Source organism: Crocuta crocuta, unplaced genomic scaffold, assembly GCF_008692635.1.
Source record: "Crocuta crocuta isolate KB4526 unplaced genomic scaffold, BGI_CrCroc_1.0 scaffold3, whole genome shotgun sequence".
Classification (NCBI taxonomy): domain Eukaryota; kingdom Metazoa; phylum Chordata; class Mammalia; order Carnivora; family Hyaenidae; genus Crocuta; species Crocuta crocuta.
In genome coordinates, this window is record NW_027529934.1 from 8469776 (window position 1) to 8485928 (window position 16153).

The window sequence follows — 16153 nt, forward strand, 5'->3', positions numbered from 1 at the left end:
ATTATCCAACTTACAGACCAATTATTATAAATAAGAGAGGAATAGGAAAATGTAGCAATGCTGCTGGATAAAAAGGTTAATTATAAGAGTCATTTGCATTTTGTATGTTAAAGACAAACAGCTAGAAAACAAGATAACATTGCTGTAGTCAGAACGTCAAGTACTTAAGAATACATCGATCATATAGATGTTAATTCTCCCTAAGTTGATCCAGTTTAAAGACAATGCTGATCAAATTCCCATGAGGATTTTTCATAGAATTTAATAGGCTGATTATGAATATTTACAGGGAAGATTTATGTCCAGAAATAACCAGGATTTCTGAAGAAGAGCAGAATGGATGATTGTCTTGGCTTTGTAGATATCAGCCAGCACTTAATTTGAAGTTATAGTAATTGAGATAGTATAGTCCCTGGGTTGACAATTTGACCACTGAATTATTCATAGTGTAGAAAGAGATGGTGTGTGAATGCAGCTTTGGTGCAAGAGAGCGATGGCATGTTGGGTCACTGGGAAAGGGGAATAGGTTCTTCAGTAAACGGAACTGGAAACAAATGGTCATCCATAAGGAAATCGTTGTGGTGGATCCTTGACTCCTCTCTAAATACAAAAATCAGTTTCCAGATAGATTAGGGATTTAAATGGAAAAGCAATTTTAAAACTCTTTTAAGTAAAAAATATAAGTAAACATCTAGACAGCACTGTCCAATAGAAATATATACATGTTTGTATGGGTACCTGCATAGATGAGAGAGGAAAAGGAGTAAAAATTCAGGATGGTTGTCTGTAGTTGAGGGAGGCAGAGAGTGATGGGCAAGAGGGCCATGCAGCCAGAGAAGAGTTGGAGCTACAGGACTGTGGCTTTTATGTTGTTTGATAGGTAGATGGGTACTGTACCTTATTAAGTAATAATTATTTTGGCCATTATTTTGTTTGAATAAACCAAATACAACCTTTTTAACATTTAAAACATTTTAGCTTTGCAGATGGTTGGATAGCTGAGTTTGGGCTCATCTTGGCTTTTCTGTTTTCTGTAGCTAAAATTTGCCTACAAATACAAATTTCACTGAAAATTTTGATGAATTCTTTGCTGTCATTAATTTTTTTTTCCCTCTTCCCTTCTCCTACCCAAATAACACTCATTTCGCATCCCCACAGCTATTAGGCTACAAACTGTTCTTAATAATTCTATTGAATTACATAGTGACCTTCTATATTACACCTCTAGAAGCCACCAAAGAAACTGAATTTCACTGATGTCAAGAAATCTCTTAGATGTCTCTCATTAGAATGAACTGACGTGATTTTTTTTTTCATTTGTGTTTTAATAGACTGACTTCCTTTTGGTAGTGTTGCGTGATGTGGTTCAGGCTTATCCTGAAGTTCGCATTGTTCTTATGTCTGCTACTATTGACACCAGTATGTTCTGTGAATATTTCTTCAATTGCCCCATCATTGAAGTTTATGGGAGGACTTACCCAGTTCAAGGTAAATAGTTTGTAGGTGGGGTGGCAGTGTAAACATCTTTTATGCATTAGTGTTTGGATTCTTTTAATCTTGGAGTTTGGAATAATAGTTCTAAAGACATTTAAAATACAGGCCAAAGTAGAATATCAAATGTGTCATAGCAGTCTTAGACTTTTAGTCAAGCTATAGCAAGTACAATCTGAGGAGCAAGAACAAGTTTCATTCATTACTTGAGGAGTTGGCATGCCCAGTAAATTTCCTAGCTTTTCTTTATAGCCAAAGATAGCTTTCAGAATTATATACAGTCAAGTGTAAATCACTATAGCTTATAGATGTTTATGGGAAATAATACTATTAAGAAGTGTAAGCAGCCAGAGTCAGATTAAGGAGAGAATCTTTCATAGAGCCACAGCAGGCATATTTTAAAATGACATTAACGTGAAAGTTTGAAGACTATTTCTGATGGTTAAGATACTCTTTTACTTTATTCTAAATATTTTAGCATCATTTTTTTAGGATAGTCCTCAAATAGCTTAGTTTTAAAAAATGGATTCTAGCACAAATTGAGGACATGAAAATAAGCTAAAAAGTTTGTTAAATGGCTATTTAGGATGCTGTTTTTTTAAATTCCAAGGTAAGATTAGCTCTAAAATAAAGGCAGTGCAGTTGTACCTTGTGAGGGTACAGGGTGATAATTCTAAAACTGCTTTACATGTATATTGAGAATGAAAAAATAAGTGGATGGCAGATGGGGGAGGCAGGTTTACTGTTGGAGTTGAGACGGTATGGGTAAGGAGGAGGGAAGCTTTGTATAAACCAGGTGGTATTGGATTACAGTTGGAGACCATCAGTAAGAAGTCGTGCTCAGATACAAGTGAATAGACAAAGAGATCATTACAGTTATATATGGATACACAGATGAGTGTACATGTGTATATTTCCTACCTCTGTTGACCACAGTGATGGAGACAGGGACACAGGACCCAACCGGAAAGAGCTGCAATAATTTGGGGGGCAGAGGGGGGGATGGAACGCAAGTACTGAATTAGGGGATAAAATAAATGCATATGAGTCTGTACAATTGTTGAATAAATAAATAGGTAACAAAGATCTCATATGAAATAATTCCAAAAAATTTACATAGATACTCTGCCTCTTACCTCAAAAAAATGACTTATACCTCCCTATCCCTTGAGTGCATTGTGCTTAGTGACTTTCTTCCACAGAATAGAGTGTAGAAAGGGAGAAACAAAAGTAACTTCACAGTAACTTGGAGTATACTTGTATTTTCTTAAATATATACTGTTTGTAGTACCTTGAAGTAACTTGATGAACATTTCCTCAGGTGAACAAGTTTAACATCAGTGATGAGTTATGTTGGTTGTATGTATTATTGATATGTGATGAGTAGTACTTAGGGCTCTTATCATATAGAGGGGAAGTGTTTATAGATTATATTTCTTACCCCGGCAGAGAACCTCAGGAGTATAATTGATCGATCAGCAGATATTCCAATTTTGGTGATGTCCCTCTTTAGAGTAATAACTAAAGGGAGTCCATTTTATGGGTACATCCTGATAGAGGAATGATGGACTACGATATATTACTGTATAGACATCTCTTTCCATATCTAACTGCCATACCATGGGAGTATACAACACAGTGCATGTGCCCTGTAGCCATTCCACAAATGTTTGATTATGTGTATACTGGATACCCTATCTGGGTTAGTGGGAACATGTATGAGAGACACTTCACCCTCCTTCAGGGCCCAGGAGATTAGAACAGTAAATTTGGAAAAAGAGGTTATTAACACTGGAGTTTCTTGCCAGTTGTGAAAATCATATTGAAGGGTAATAAGGTAATTTTGAGTTACGAATTAGAAAATGAGTTTTGAAGACTGTTCCATTCTGAAAGTGACTGTATTTATCCAACTGGATTATCCCGGCAGAATATTTTTTGGAAGACTGTATTCAGATGACCCACTTTGTTCCTCCACCAAAAGACAAGAAGAAGAAGGAGAAGGATGATGATGGTTTTGAGGATGATGATGTAAGTGAATCTCATGGAAAATTTTCATTAGGGACAGGTTGTTCTTGCTGTGAACAGAATGATTAAAGTAAAAACTTGAAATGAGTTAGCATTATAGAAAACCTTTTTAAAAACTATCATGTCTGTTTTTCAATTAATTGATGTAGGACACTCTAAAGAATTCCATGTTCAGTGACCAGCTCTTTTCATACCGCAAAAGTTAAATCATCTCTGGAGAAAGGTCAAAAGGAGGAAGAGGAAAGAGTAAGATGTTTAAAGGCCACGTGTGGTTAGAAATAACTCCATTTTATGAGAGTTTGCTGTCTCATTTGCCATGGGCCAGAGTTCCTGGGAAGCTGGTAGAGAGGCAGTCTGTGCTTGGCCCCAGCTCTACTAAATCAGAATGTACATTGAACAAGATCTCCATGTGATCTCTGCATACAGTAACGTTTTTCACAGCAGCAGCTATCCTAGTTAAACTGTATGGTGATGACATTATCAGATGGAGAGTATTAAATCAGGGAGTCTCGAGGGATTTCCTAAGGAGAAACCAGAACGAAAAACGACATTTATTTTGAGAGCTCAATCAATGATAATACAAAAATGTATCTTGTATCTGGAAATTTGAACAGAGTAAATACTATAAGACAATTTAGCAGAATTTAATAGGAAGTAATCTGGGATATTTTTAATCAGAAGGCTTGAGGATGTAAGTGAAGAGCAGCTTTGAAAGTTTATCAGGAGAAAAAAAAGACCAATTGTAACAACTTTGTTTCTCATTACTAAAGGTTTGGTTTATCACTGATTATTAAGCAGACTTTCTAGAAAATTCAGATACTTTTTTATTTTTATTTTGAGGGAGAGTGAGGGGTTGGGGTGCAGAGAGAGAGAGGGTTGCAAGCAGGTTCAGTGCTGTCCACGCAGAGCACCACACAGGGCTCAAACCCAAAAACGATGAGATCATGACCTGAGCTGAAAATCAAGAGTCAGATGCTTAACACTGAAGCCGCGCAAGTGGCCCAGACACATTATTTTAGAAATAGATGATCAGATGAGCTGCCAGCAGGACATTGATTTAAAAATTAAAAGACTTCAAATTGGTATGAGATGATTCTGGGAATTCTACAGGTAGGTATTGCGTACAAGTAAAGTAATTATATGTTAATTGATGCACAGGATCATAGGACTTAGTAAGGAAAATATTTTTGAGAAATCAACAGTTAAAGTCATGAGAGAAATAATACTGGGTAGACAGAGCCATTCAAAGTTGCAGAATCAAATTTAAGAGCTTGTGCTTGAATTTTGGCATTGCCTATGTATTTCCCATACGTAGGTCATGAGGAAAATTCAGTATCAAATGTAGTAGGTTCTATATTTTTGGAAATTAAACTTCTTCTGTATGCAGGTCTGACTAATCAGCTAGAATAAATAAGGACATTAGGTGTTACTTGAATGTGAAGGACATATCTAAGAGACACCTCATGAGCCGTTGTAATTGAGACCATTCAAAATATATTTCCCAATTTTTGCAGGCAAATTGCAACCTGATCTGTGGTGATGAGTACGGTCCAGAAACAAGGATGAGCATGGCACAGTTGAATGAAAAGGAAACCCCTTTTGAACTCATTGAGGCTCTGCTCAAGTACATTGAGACCCTCAATGTCCCTGGAGCGGTGTTGGTGTTTCTGCCTGGCTGGAATTTGATTTATACCATGCAAAAGCATTTGGAGATGAATCCACATTTTGGTATGATTCTTTGAATTCTCACACATTTGACAGTGAAAAATTAATATTTTTGCTTGTGCCCTAGCCAGTGTGAAAACAAAATGTGTCAGTATTTGAATAAAATTTGAATATGCATTATGTAGTTTTAAAATACGCTATTATTTTTAACTTTAACTTTTCCTTTTTTTATAGGAAGCCATAGGTATCAGATTCTACCTCTGCATTCGCAGATTCCTCGAGAGGAACAGCGCAAAGTATTTGATCCTGTACCAAGTGGAGTAACCAAGGTAAATAATAAACATTTACACTTAACGGGGTTGGAAGTTCCATAGATTCCAAGCAGATGTTACAGGCCTTCAAAGAGCTACCCGTAAAAAATTATAATCCAGCTAAATTGAAGAGGGAAAGAAGGGGTCTTCATCTCTTTGTGAGTTTAGCAAGTTTTTCATTAGGCAGTGGGTGAATGATTTTTTTAAGGCTCCTGTAATTCTCTTGTCATTTGTTACATAAGCAAATCTGTTCCTTTAAGTGCATAGTAGGAAAATATTTTCTGAAGTATGTTTCTTAATATTTCATCACAGGTTATTTTGTCCACAAATATTGCCGAGACTAGCATTACCATAAATGATGTTGTTTATGTCATTGACTCCTGCAAGTAAGTTTCCAAAGAACCTATTTGCCTAGAATAAATCTGAAGAATGTTCCATGTTAGTATCTAGGATGAGAATCAGAAATGCCTTTTTTTTTTTTTTTTAATTGAAGTTTTGTGTTCTTGTACTATCAAAATTACTGTGCACTATACCTACTGGGTTATAGGCTAATTAATAATTCTTGGTGTTGATTTATCAGAAGCCTATTTTAGTAGAAAGTGAAAAGCTTAATACCACCAACTTCTGAGCTTCCCACTTCTCTTGTCTGCTGACGTTTGCTCATTTCTCATTGGGTGTTTCCGTTGACCACTGCCATACAGTAGCATGCTGTTTAGTGTATAAAGATGACCAATATTTATCTTATGACAAAATATCCTATCTATGAGACATTCACTTAAGAATTTAAAAACTTCATATTTGGTATGTGATGATTCTAAGAAATACACAGGGACGCGTTGTGTACAGATAAAGTACACAAGATACCCAGAAAGAAGAAAAAGTCAAAAGTTTGTTATTATATCCGGTCAGCTTGTGCCCCATGCCTTCTCCACATAGTCCCTCAATCTGTCCTAGCAGTTGAGAGAGATCTGCCAGTCCCCGCTCTAGGGACTGGTGCGGAGCACGCAGCTCTCTGGGCCTCCTCCAGTCACTTGGTGCCAGCTGCCTAATCTGGATCAACCCTGCCTGGGTTGTTCAGGGGTTCAGAAAGACCATGCAGGCACACTTGGTGAGGTCATCAGAAGTTCCACAAATTCTGCATCAGCACATAACTTTTAGATCATAGGTAGCCTGGAAGTGAAACTAAACTTTGGAATAGAGTTGGTTTGAATCATTATCGTTTACTTGTATGTATGCGTCAGATCCTGTTTGCGTGCTTTACAGAGTTCATTCATTCACTTAATGTTTATAAGTAAAAACCCTGTGAGGTTGGTAAAAGTATTATAGTCATTTTCAGATGAGGAAAATGAGGCATAGAAAGGTTAGTATTAGTAACTTGGCTAAGACTGTCAAGCATGTGTGGCACATATGTGTTCTTTTTCCCTCTTAGAAGATTGACAGATCAGAGGATGCAGTCAAGTTCTTACTGGTCCTGTTTACAGATAGGCTTTCGGTTGGTGTAATTAACTGGAAAGCATCCACCCCTTAGTGGAAATAGGATAGTTACGTGCTGGTCATACAAATGAGTCTTAGACTTAACCACTTTTTTCTATTTAGGCAGAAGGTGAAGCTGTTCACTGCTCATAACAATATGACCAACTATGCTACAGTGTGGGCATCCAAAACTAACCTTGAGCAGCGGAAAGGACGAGCTGGCCGCGTTCGTCCTGGATTCTGCTTTCACCTGTGTAGCCGAGCTCGTTTTGAGAGGTGAGACCAGTTGAATTAGGGATTTTTTTTTACCCCTTCATACATCCCATTCCCCTGCCCTGCTATGAACCTGATGAACTCAAGAGTACATAAATGTCTCCACTTATGTATATTAGAGGGTACTTGTCTTTCATAACAAGATTGTGGCAAGAATAAAATTGTCAATGATGGCATGTTTATATAGTGGTTACCTGATTACTGCTAATTTTTTACAGGGAGACTATATGGGCATTATTTTCAAGAGTGGGAGGCATAGAGGGAGAGAGAGGAAGAGAATTCCAAGCAGGCTTCACACCTAGCATGGAGCCCAACATGGGGCTGGATCTCAGGATTGTGAGATCATGACCTGAGCTGAAATCAAGAGTCAGATGCTTAACTGACTGAGCCAGCCAGGTGCTCATTTGTTTTTGAGTATAGTTGACACCTGATGTTACATTAGTTTCGGGTGTACAACAGTGATTCAGTAGCTCTATATATTATGGTGTGCTCCCCACAAGTGTAGCTGTAGTCTGTCCTCACACAACACTGTCACAGTACCATTGAAGATATACTCTCTGCTGTACCTCCGACCTTTGTGACTTACTTACCCATAACTGGAAAACTGTATCATTCTCCTTAACCCATTTTTCCTCTTCCTCCCCTTGTACCCTCCCCTCTGTCGAGCTACTGTTTTAACCCATGTTTGTCAGCAGGCAGGACCTGAAGAAGTTCTAAGTGTGGGTTATAACATGAAGGATTCAGGATAATTTTTCATCATTCTTCACTAAGGCCTCAGATGAAAATAACATCAAGCTATAAGTATAAAGTCATAAGACACTGCTCAGTTAAGAGGGTCTTGTCCAGAGAGTCTTTGCAGCAAATATAAAACATGCTTTGATAGTTGTAAAAGCATGAGGGGAGGAGAGCTCTATAAACCTGATTATCTCTCCGCAAAGATTTTATTAAACAAACATGGGAAGATGGTTATTTTATGCTATTTTTTTCCTTTCAGACTTGAAACCCACATGACACCTGAAATGTTCCGAACACCATTGCATGAAATTGCTTTGAGCATAAAACTTCTGCGTCTGGGAGGAATTGGCCAATTCCTGGCCAAGGCAATTGAACCTCCACCTTTGGATGCTGTGATCGAAGCAGAGCACACTCTTAGAGGTAGCTGCAGTTACTACCTACGTAATACATGTAAATTATCCCATTTGTCTTGTCCTGCAACTAACATGTAACGGATGAATCGAGATACAATCAGCAGGACTGTGATAATACTTCAAGTGTTGCTTTATGTATTTTGTGTGGTCAGTTTTATAAAATTAGCAATATGAAGTAAGAAGGTAGTAATACAAGTCTTAACCAATTTTTAACGATCAGAATATGAGTTACTCATGATACAGTAGTTTATGTAGATCTCTTAAAATCGTTATATATATTTTGTAACCCCATCATAAAAGTGGTATCATATGGAGAAAAAGTAAGGTCATTCATTGGAGCCAGGGGAATCTGGTTTTGAATTTCAAATCTAGTGCTCATCTGTTACTATGAACTTTAGACTTTAGATTTCATCTCTCTAAAAATTCAGTAGTTGGTATTAGACTTGTTAGGACATGTGTACTTAATGCTGTTACTATCATTTTTACTGCATTTATAGAGTTCTTGTGGACTGTATTCCGCTTCACAATCTACAGGGCCTGATTCTAGTACTTTCTTCTTATTAGGTGCTCCTCCCAAATTTGCTTTTGTTCTATTTTTGAGTGAGGAGAATTGTTGGCTCTGGGCATGGTGCTCGTAGTTGGCTTGACAGATAATAAAAACTAACCTTAACCTGTAAGGAAATGTTTCATCTTTGCTTCCGTTAAAGGGACATTCATTACTGTTTCTGCTCACAAACATCTCTCCCCACAGAGCTTGATGCATTAGATGCCAATGATGAATTGACTCCTCTGGGACGAATCCTGGCTAAACTCCCCATTGAGCCTCGTTTTGGCAAAATGATGATAATGGGGTGTATTTTCTAGTAAGTGCATTGTTTTATTGTTGATACTTAAATGGCAGAACAATTTCAGAATCGTATTCCCTTCGCTGTAAAAAAAACAGGATGGGCTCAGAAAACAAAACTGCTTCTCAGACATAGAAGCGGCCTACTGTATATACTGAGGAAAGTATGAGGTGACAATGAATGGTTCCTGGGAAGACACCTGGGCCTCACTTGTTGGGGGAAAGAGCTCAAGTTTCTCAAAAGAGAAGTGCAGTTCCTCTCAGGGGCTTAAGTAAGTTGTCTTTGAAAGAGAAATCACACTAGGAAAACAGGTGTATTTTATCAGGAAATTTTGAAGATGAAAAGATATGAGAAGATGGAGAAGAGAATAAAGTATAAAATAAATTATACTTGGTTATAATTTATGGTTACGGTGCATCCATTAATATCACAGCTCTTAAATTTTTTCCCTTTCTGCTTTTGGAGAGAGCAGCTGTAAAAATTCTTTGTTAAGCCAGTTTCACTGCTAATAAAGCAGTATCATAGCCAATAAAGGCTCTAACCCAAAGTGACAGTACTGCTTGTGAACTGTTAGAACAAGAGTGTGATCAGATTGTATTTTCTGGTCTCTTTCAGTGTGGGAGACGCCGTCTGTACCATTTCTGCTGCCACCTGCTTTCCGGAGCCCTTCATTAGTGAAGGAAAGCGACTGGGTTATGTTCATAGAAATTTTGCCGGAAACAGATTTTCTGATCATGTGGCCCTTTTATCAGTCTTCCAAGCTTGGGATGATGCTAGGTATGGGTTTGAAAGAAGAGAGTTGTAAGATGTGAGAACTGTCTCTAGTTTCTAATGCAATACTGGGCTTTGAGAATGACTCTTTGTCTGTTTCAGAATGGGTGGAGAAGAAGCAGAGATACGTTTTTGTGAGCACAAGAGACTCAATATGGCCACGCTAAGAATGACCTGGGAAGCCAAAGTTCAGCTCAAAGAGATTCTGATTAATTCCGGATTTCCAGAAGGTGTGACTCTCGTATTCTTAAAATCTCCCTGAAGGATGTTAATACAGTGTGTGCACATTGACAGTGCAGTATATTTTAGGTTCAGACTTTAGACGCTGTGCTTTTTCTGTGTTCTTAGCTATGTCTGAGTTCTCTGAACCATAATGATAATGTTTTTCACCTTTATTCAGTCTTTTAGAAAAGGAAGCAAAAGGTTGTGATACACATAGATGATTAATAGATGTTTTAAAATTGTACTATTTTAGAGATATTTTTGTCTCTTTTATAAAGAACAGTGGCATAGCTTTTAGCAGTTTTAGAATGAGCAGTTTGTTGAATTACCTCAGCAGTTTGTAAAGTGATCAGTCTGCCCATATGTTCGCATGTAGATATGAAATTTACCATATTAAATTTTAGTATATGTGCTGCCGAAGCGAGCACTACCATATTAAATTTTAAAGTGGCTTTAATTAAGGTTTTCATGTGTGGCAGGTAAGAGGGCTTGGATGAGTGATGGAGAAAGAGTAATCCAGCTGTTTTCTTTCATATGGGAATTGAGCTCTTGAATCCATCTTCTCTAGAAAGAATGGCTATTTAAGAACAACAGGTGTAATATTTTATTGTTGTCTTTTTGGTCTAGCTCTTATTCTGAGGGCAGATCATTAAACTGCTGTACATGGAGGGGTTTTGTTTTCTTGTAGTTAAGTAATCATTCCAGGCTTATGTTGTGGTTGAGTCTGTATAAGAAAATACAGGTATTTTAGGTTTCTTGTTGTGGAGACTCAGGGTTTCTCCTTGAACTTGATGTGGGTGCAAGAGTTCTGAGAAGAGAGGAAGTTAGGCAAGCAGGTTATCTGAAGAAAGACCGGGAAGGAGTCAGTTCTTCTAATTTTCTTAACTAGTTTACATGCAATATGAGGATCATTACCCAGATGTCTGATGTTTTACCCCATTCGTCTTAACAGATTGCTTGTTGACACAAGTGTTTACTAACACCGGACCGGACAATAATTTGGATGTTGTTATCTCTCTCCTGGCTTTCGGGGTGTACCCTAATGTGTGCTATCATAAGGAAAAGAGAAAGATTCTCACCACTGAAGGGCGTAATGCACTTATCCACAAGTCATCTGTTAATTGTCCTTTCAGCAGCCAAGACATGAAGTACCCTTCTCCCTTCTTTGTATTTGGTGAAAAGGTAAGAAAAGGTTTTAGAAAAATTAGCATTGCAAATCTAAGTTGTCATTACTTATTGAAGTGCAGTGGAAACATGAATTTTAACTTTCAAAGCATAGTTCATTATCATTATTTGGCGGTTAGAGTGTCATCTGTTTCCTCTTGCCTCGTTTTCCATCTGCAGATTCGAACCCGAGCCATCTCTGCTAAAGGCATGACCTTAGTCACCCCGCTGCAGTTGCTTCTCTTTGCCTCCAAGAAAGTCCAGTCTGATGGGCAGATTGTGCTTGTGGATGACTGGTATGGATTTTCAGATGTGAACTACAAACTGTACAGACTGCATTCTTAAAGTTGAGGTGTAATGGGATTCAGCTGCTCAATCTAACTTAATTTGTGAAACATGACAATTGCATGACACAAGTGAGGTCCTTTATAACATTGTCTTTTCTTGGAGAGTGGTATCTCTTGGTAGTTTATACTCAGTAGTCATAAATGAACTATACCAGAAGAAACAAATGCATTAGGCATTGGAGTTACATCTGCCCCATGAGCACTACCCTAGGGAATTAGAATCTAATTGGAACTTGGATATTTCTTTTGTGTATTCCGTATGTTGGTTAGAGACTACTGGTAAGCATGTAGTATTTAGCACTTGACAAAAGTGGAACAGATCTTAGTGACCAGTCTGTAGGCTCAGTCATATGTAACATTCCAACAGTGTGTTTGTTATTTCTTCCATTTTTTATTGAAGCTAAGTGATCTACATTGCTAACCTAACAGTATTTTGCTTGAAAGACTTATGGGTTCACAGTACCTGCCAGTAGTAGCTAGCAGTGAGTCTTAAAAAGTTAGTGTAGATGGTTATCATTCTTCATACCTGTAGTTGTTAAGAAGTGAAATTTATTCTCTCAGATACCATGTATGAAATCAGGAGACAGTAGTCTTTTGCTGTGTGTCCCCTTCTTGTACTTTATCGTTTTTCTCTATTTTAGGATTAGACTGCAAATATCTCATGAGGCTGCTGCCTGTATCACTGCTCTCCGGGCAGCCATGGAGGCCCTGGTTGTTGAAGTAACCAAACAACCTAATATCATCAGCCAGTTGGACCCCGTTAATGAGCATATGCTGAACATGATCCGCCAGATTTCTAGGCCATCAGCTGCCGGTATCAACCTCATGATTGGCAGTACGCGGTGAGTACTGCAGTAACTTTTCTTTGAACCAAGCTGAGGACAGTAATCTTTTTTTCTTCTTCTTCTTCTTTTTAACTATTTATTTATTTTGAGAGGGAGAGAACATGAGAGTGGGGGGACAGAGAGATGAGGAGAGAATGAATTCCAAGCAGGCTCCAAGCTGTGAGCATGGAGTTGATGGGAGCTTGATCTCACAAATCATGAGATCATGACCTGAGCTGAGATCAAGAGTCAGATGCTTAACTAGCTGAGCCACTCAGGCGCCCAGAGGGCAGTAATCTTATACTGGCCTAAAATCCCCACAGTTAACTATTAGAGACCTGGTTATTTTAAGTTAAAATTCTAGACCTACACTGAATATGAAATATAAAGCTGGTTAACACACTCAGAAAGATGTTACTAAGTTTTGTTTCTGTTACTGATGTATTATGTCAGTGCATATATTGGGAGTTTGAAAGGGACCTTGAAAGTACTTATAGAGTCAAGGGTGGGTCACATGACCGGAAAGTGACAGAGTCCAGACCGTTCTCTTTCCACAGTACTGTTCTGCCACCTCTAGCAAAAAAATGTTGATGGGGTGTTAAATTGCCACTTCTTCAAATGAAAAGCCTCAAGGTTTATCTTAGGAAAATGAAAGAATGTGAATATCTTGGAATGCCTGGATGACTCAAGTTGGTTAAGCTTCCAACTCTTGATTTTGTCTCAGGTCATGATCTCATGGATTGTTGAGTGCCAGCTTCAAGTCAGGCTCTGCACTGACAGCATAGAGCCTGCTTGGGATAGTCTCTCCCTCCCCCCCTCTCTCTCTCTGCCCCTACCTAGCTTGCTCTCACTCTCTCTCAAAATGAATAAACTTTTTAAAGAGAAAAATGTATCTTGAAGGGTGAAATTTCTCATAATTCTTAAAATTTGTGTCTTTGGTTCACTTTTTTTCACCTTTTTAATCTTTACTTGCCCACAACTTATTTGGAAATATTTGATAGCTACAGAGAAGGCAGAGGAATAGTAGTACAGTGAAAAACCCATATAGTCACATAACTTAAACTCCCTAATCATCAGCATCTTGTGCCACTTGCTTTCATATATCTGTGCACAGACCCACCTGCTTTTGTTTAATCCTTTGTGACTAACTCGCAGAGGTTACAGTATATTACATTGGTATACTTAGTGTATCTTTAAAGCACATAGCTGCAATACCGTGATCACACCCCAAAAGTTTATGTGTTATAATAACATTATCTAATATACAAACATACTAAAGTTTTTCTAGTTACCCAAAAATATTTCTTAATATTTCAAGGATCACTTACTGCGTTTGGTTATAAACTATTATAATTTTAATATATAGAACTGTTTTGTGCCTTATGGATTCTGGGTCCCATTTTGTTACAACTGATTTACTTTTTAAAATTTATTAATCATATAGATAGTATTCATTGTGTGCCAGACACTGTGCTTAAGTGCTTTTCTAATATTTGATCTATCTGTGATGTAGATAGATCTCTGTTCCCTTTAATATGAATAAGGAAACTGGCACAGAGAAGTTCAGACCCAAGGCCATACAGCTAGTGAATGGTAGGACTGGGTTCAGACTAAGACCGTAGTGACTCCTAAAACAATGCTCTTATTTATCGTGCTATATTTGCCCTTTCCAGTGGGTCAAATATATAAAAAAATTACTGAGAAGAGTCTTCAAAAAGAAAGGTAGATAATTGTCACAGGCAGATAACAACTGCAGTGCTCATAGGTGTTTAGGAGAGGAGAGCTTACTTTCGGCAGGAGAGAGAGTGATTAAGGAGGCTTCACGTATAATCTGCTTTGTGAAGGACAGAAGTCCAGATGTAGAAAGGATGGGATAAATACACGAAAAAGTCTGAGTTGCGTGAATATAATGATAGCCTCAATCACAGTAGGGAGAACTGAGATGGAGAGAAGCAAGGATTAGATGGGTTTGCAGGAGAGTTGGGAGGAACTGGTGATGGATTGCAGTGGGGGGGGTAGCGCATGGAAGGAATGAAGACCGACCCCAGCCACGTTTCTGTCCCGGACGGCTGCTGAATTCATAGTGCTAGTCTCTCAGAAAAGCTGCGAAGGAGGAGTAAGCAGTTTGGGGTATGCTGCATTGAGGCTGTTGGTGAGACATCTGATTTATGCAGTTTTCATTACCCCTCATTTTTATTGTTTTGCCACATGAAACAGATGTAGGTGAAAATAAATCCCCACAGACATTTTTCAAAAACATATTTCAGAGTTAATGAAGGAAAATACTTGGTGATAAAGATCAAATAACTGATTGCCAACTCCAGCAATCTCTTCTTTATGTATTATTTCCTTCATAGAATGCTGTATAGGCATTGCCTCAGTGAAAGCAAACTAGCTTAAGTTGTAAGGACATATGGCCAAAAATAAAGATCTTTGAGAATGAACCAGAAAGAACTTTAGAAAAACAGATGGTTACCATTAGTTGATACATCCTCCTGTTTTGGAATAACAGTTTAGTTCATTTCAGTTCATTTCAGTTTGCATTTGTGCACTTGGCCTGTTCCCTTTATGTATTAAATTTTCAAATATGACTAAATGTTTATTTTTTGTAAGTGGCTAAGAAGTATTACGGATGCTTTGCTACAACGGTGATTTTCGTACTTTTCCTAGGTATGGAGATGGTCCACGTCCTCCCAAGATGGCTCGATATGACAATGGAAGTGGATATAGATGGGGAACCTCTGGTTATGGTGGTGGAGGCTATGGCAGCGGAGGCTACGGAGGTGGCGGAGGCTATGGTGGTGGTAGTGGAGGCTTTGGTGGCAGCGGCTTTGGTAGTGGCCCCAACTCCTTTCGGTCAGGCTTTGGTGGAGGCTATAGGGGAGGTGCCCGAGGTGGCTTCAGAGGTGTCTCAGGAGGAGACTACAGAGGGGGTGGTGGAGGCGGCTTCAGAGGATCTGGGNAAAAAAAAATTTTTTTTTTTTGCATGCTACCCATTTTCCCAAGTTTATTTGATGCCAGTAAGTAAACCCATTTTCCATTCATTGTGTGGTTCGTTAATAGTTTAAGGAAACCAAGCATATAGCTAGATCCATTAGTGGTTTTGTTTATATTATGTAAAATATAATGATCTGTTATAAAAGTACCACAGTTTGTATTTTTTCTTTAAGGAGTAAAGATTTGCCCTTAAAATTAACTTGATATTTTCTTGGCTTTAGTTTACTACAATAGAAAATAAAGTATTATACCAAATACTGGCCATGTAGTTCATTGTTGACCTTATACAGTAGACTTATTTTACAGTGCCAGTTACATCTATTAGTTTTAAGCTTCACAGGAAAAATTGTGCTTTCAGTTTTCTAATGTATACCAAGTGATAGTTCCTACATGTTGTAGTTAGAATAAATAGTCTTGAAATGGAATTGTTATTACAGCAAATTCTGGCCAGTACACAATTTCACATGGACCTCTGCACTTGAATAAAACTTTTGACCTAGGGCTGAACATTTTGACTTTTTCCCAAGCTTTTTCTTTGAAAAATCTAAGACCAGGGTTAGCTTTTTCTTTAGTTAGTTTGTAGTGTAAAAATTAATT

At 38.0% G+C, this 16153-nt stretch overlaps 1 protein-coding gene across 1 annotated transcript in view; it reads left to right on the forward strand.

Annotated features, from left to right (window-relative positions):
• Positions 1-15587, forward strand: part of DHX9 (DExH-box helicase 9) — a 53260-nt gene extending 37673 nt beyond the window's left edge. Inside the window, exons 15-28 of the mRNA XM_077763361.1 lie at positions 1332-1488; positions 3419-3519; positions 5031-5244; positions 5416-5510; positions 5805-5878; positions 7089-7241; positions 8233-8393; positions 9138-9249; positions 9847-10008; positions 10105-10232; positions 11177-11406; positions 11569-11684; positions 12377-12577; positions 15230-15587. Coding sequence (XP_077619487.1) covers positions 1332-1488; positions 3419-3519; positions 5031-5244; positions 5416-5510; positions 5805-5878; positions 7089-7241; positions 8233-8393; positions 9138-9249; positions 9847-10008; positions 10105-10232; positions 11177-11406; positions 11569-11684; positions 12377-12577; positions 15230-15587 — 2262 coding nt within the window. The remainder of the gene's footprint in view (positions 1-1331; positions 1489-3418; positions 3520-5030; positions 5245-5415; positions 5511-5804; positions 5879-7088; positions 7242-8232; positions 8394-9137; positions 9250-9846; positions 10009-10104; positions 10233-11176; positions 11407-11568; positions 11685-12376; positions 12578-15229) is intronic.
• Positions 15588-16153: the final 566 nt, after the last annotated feature.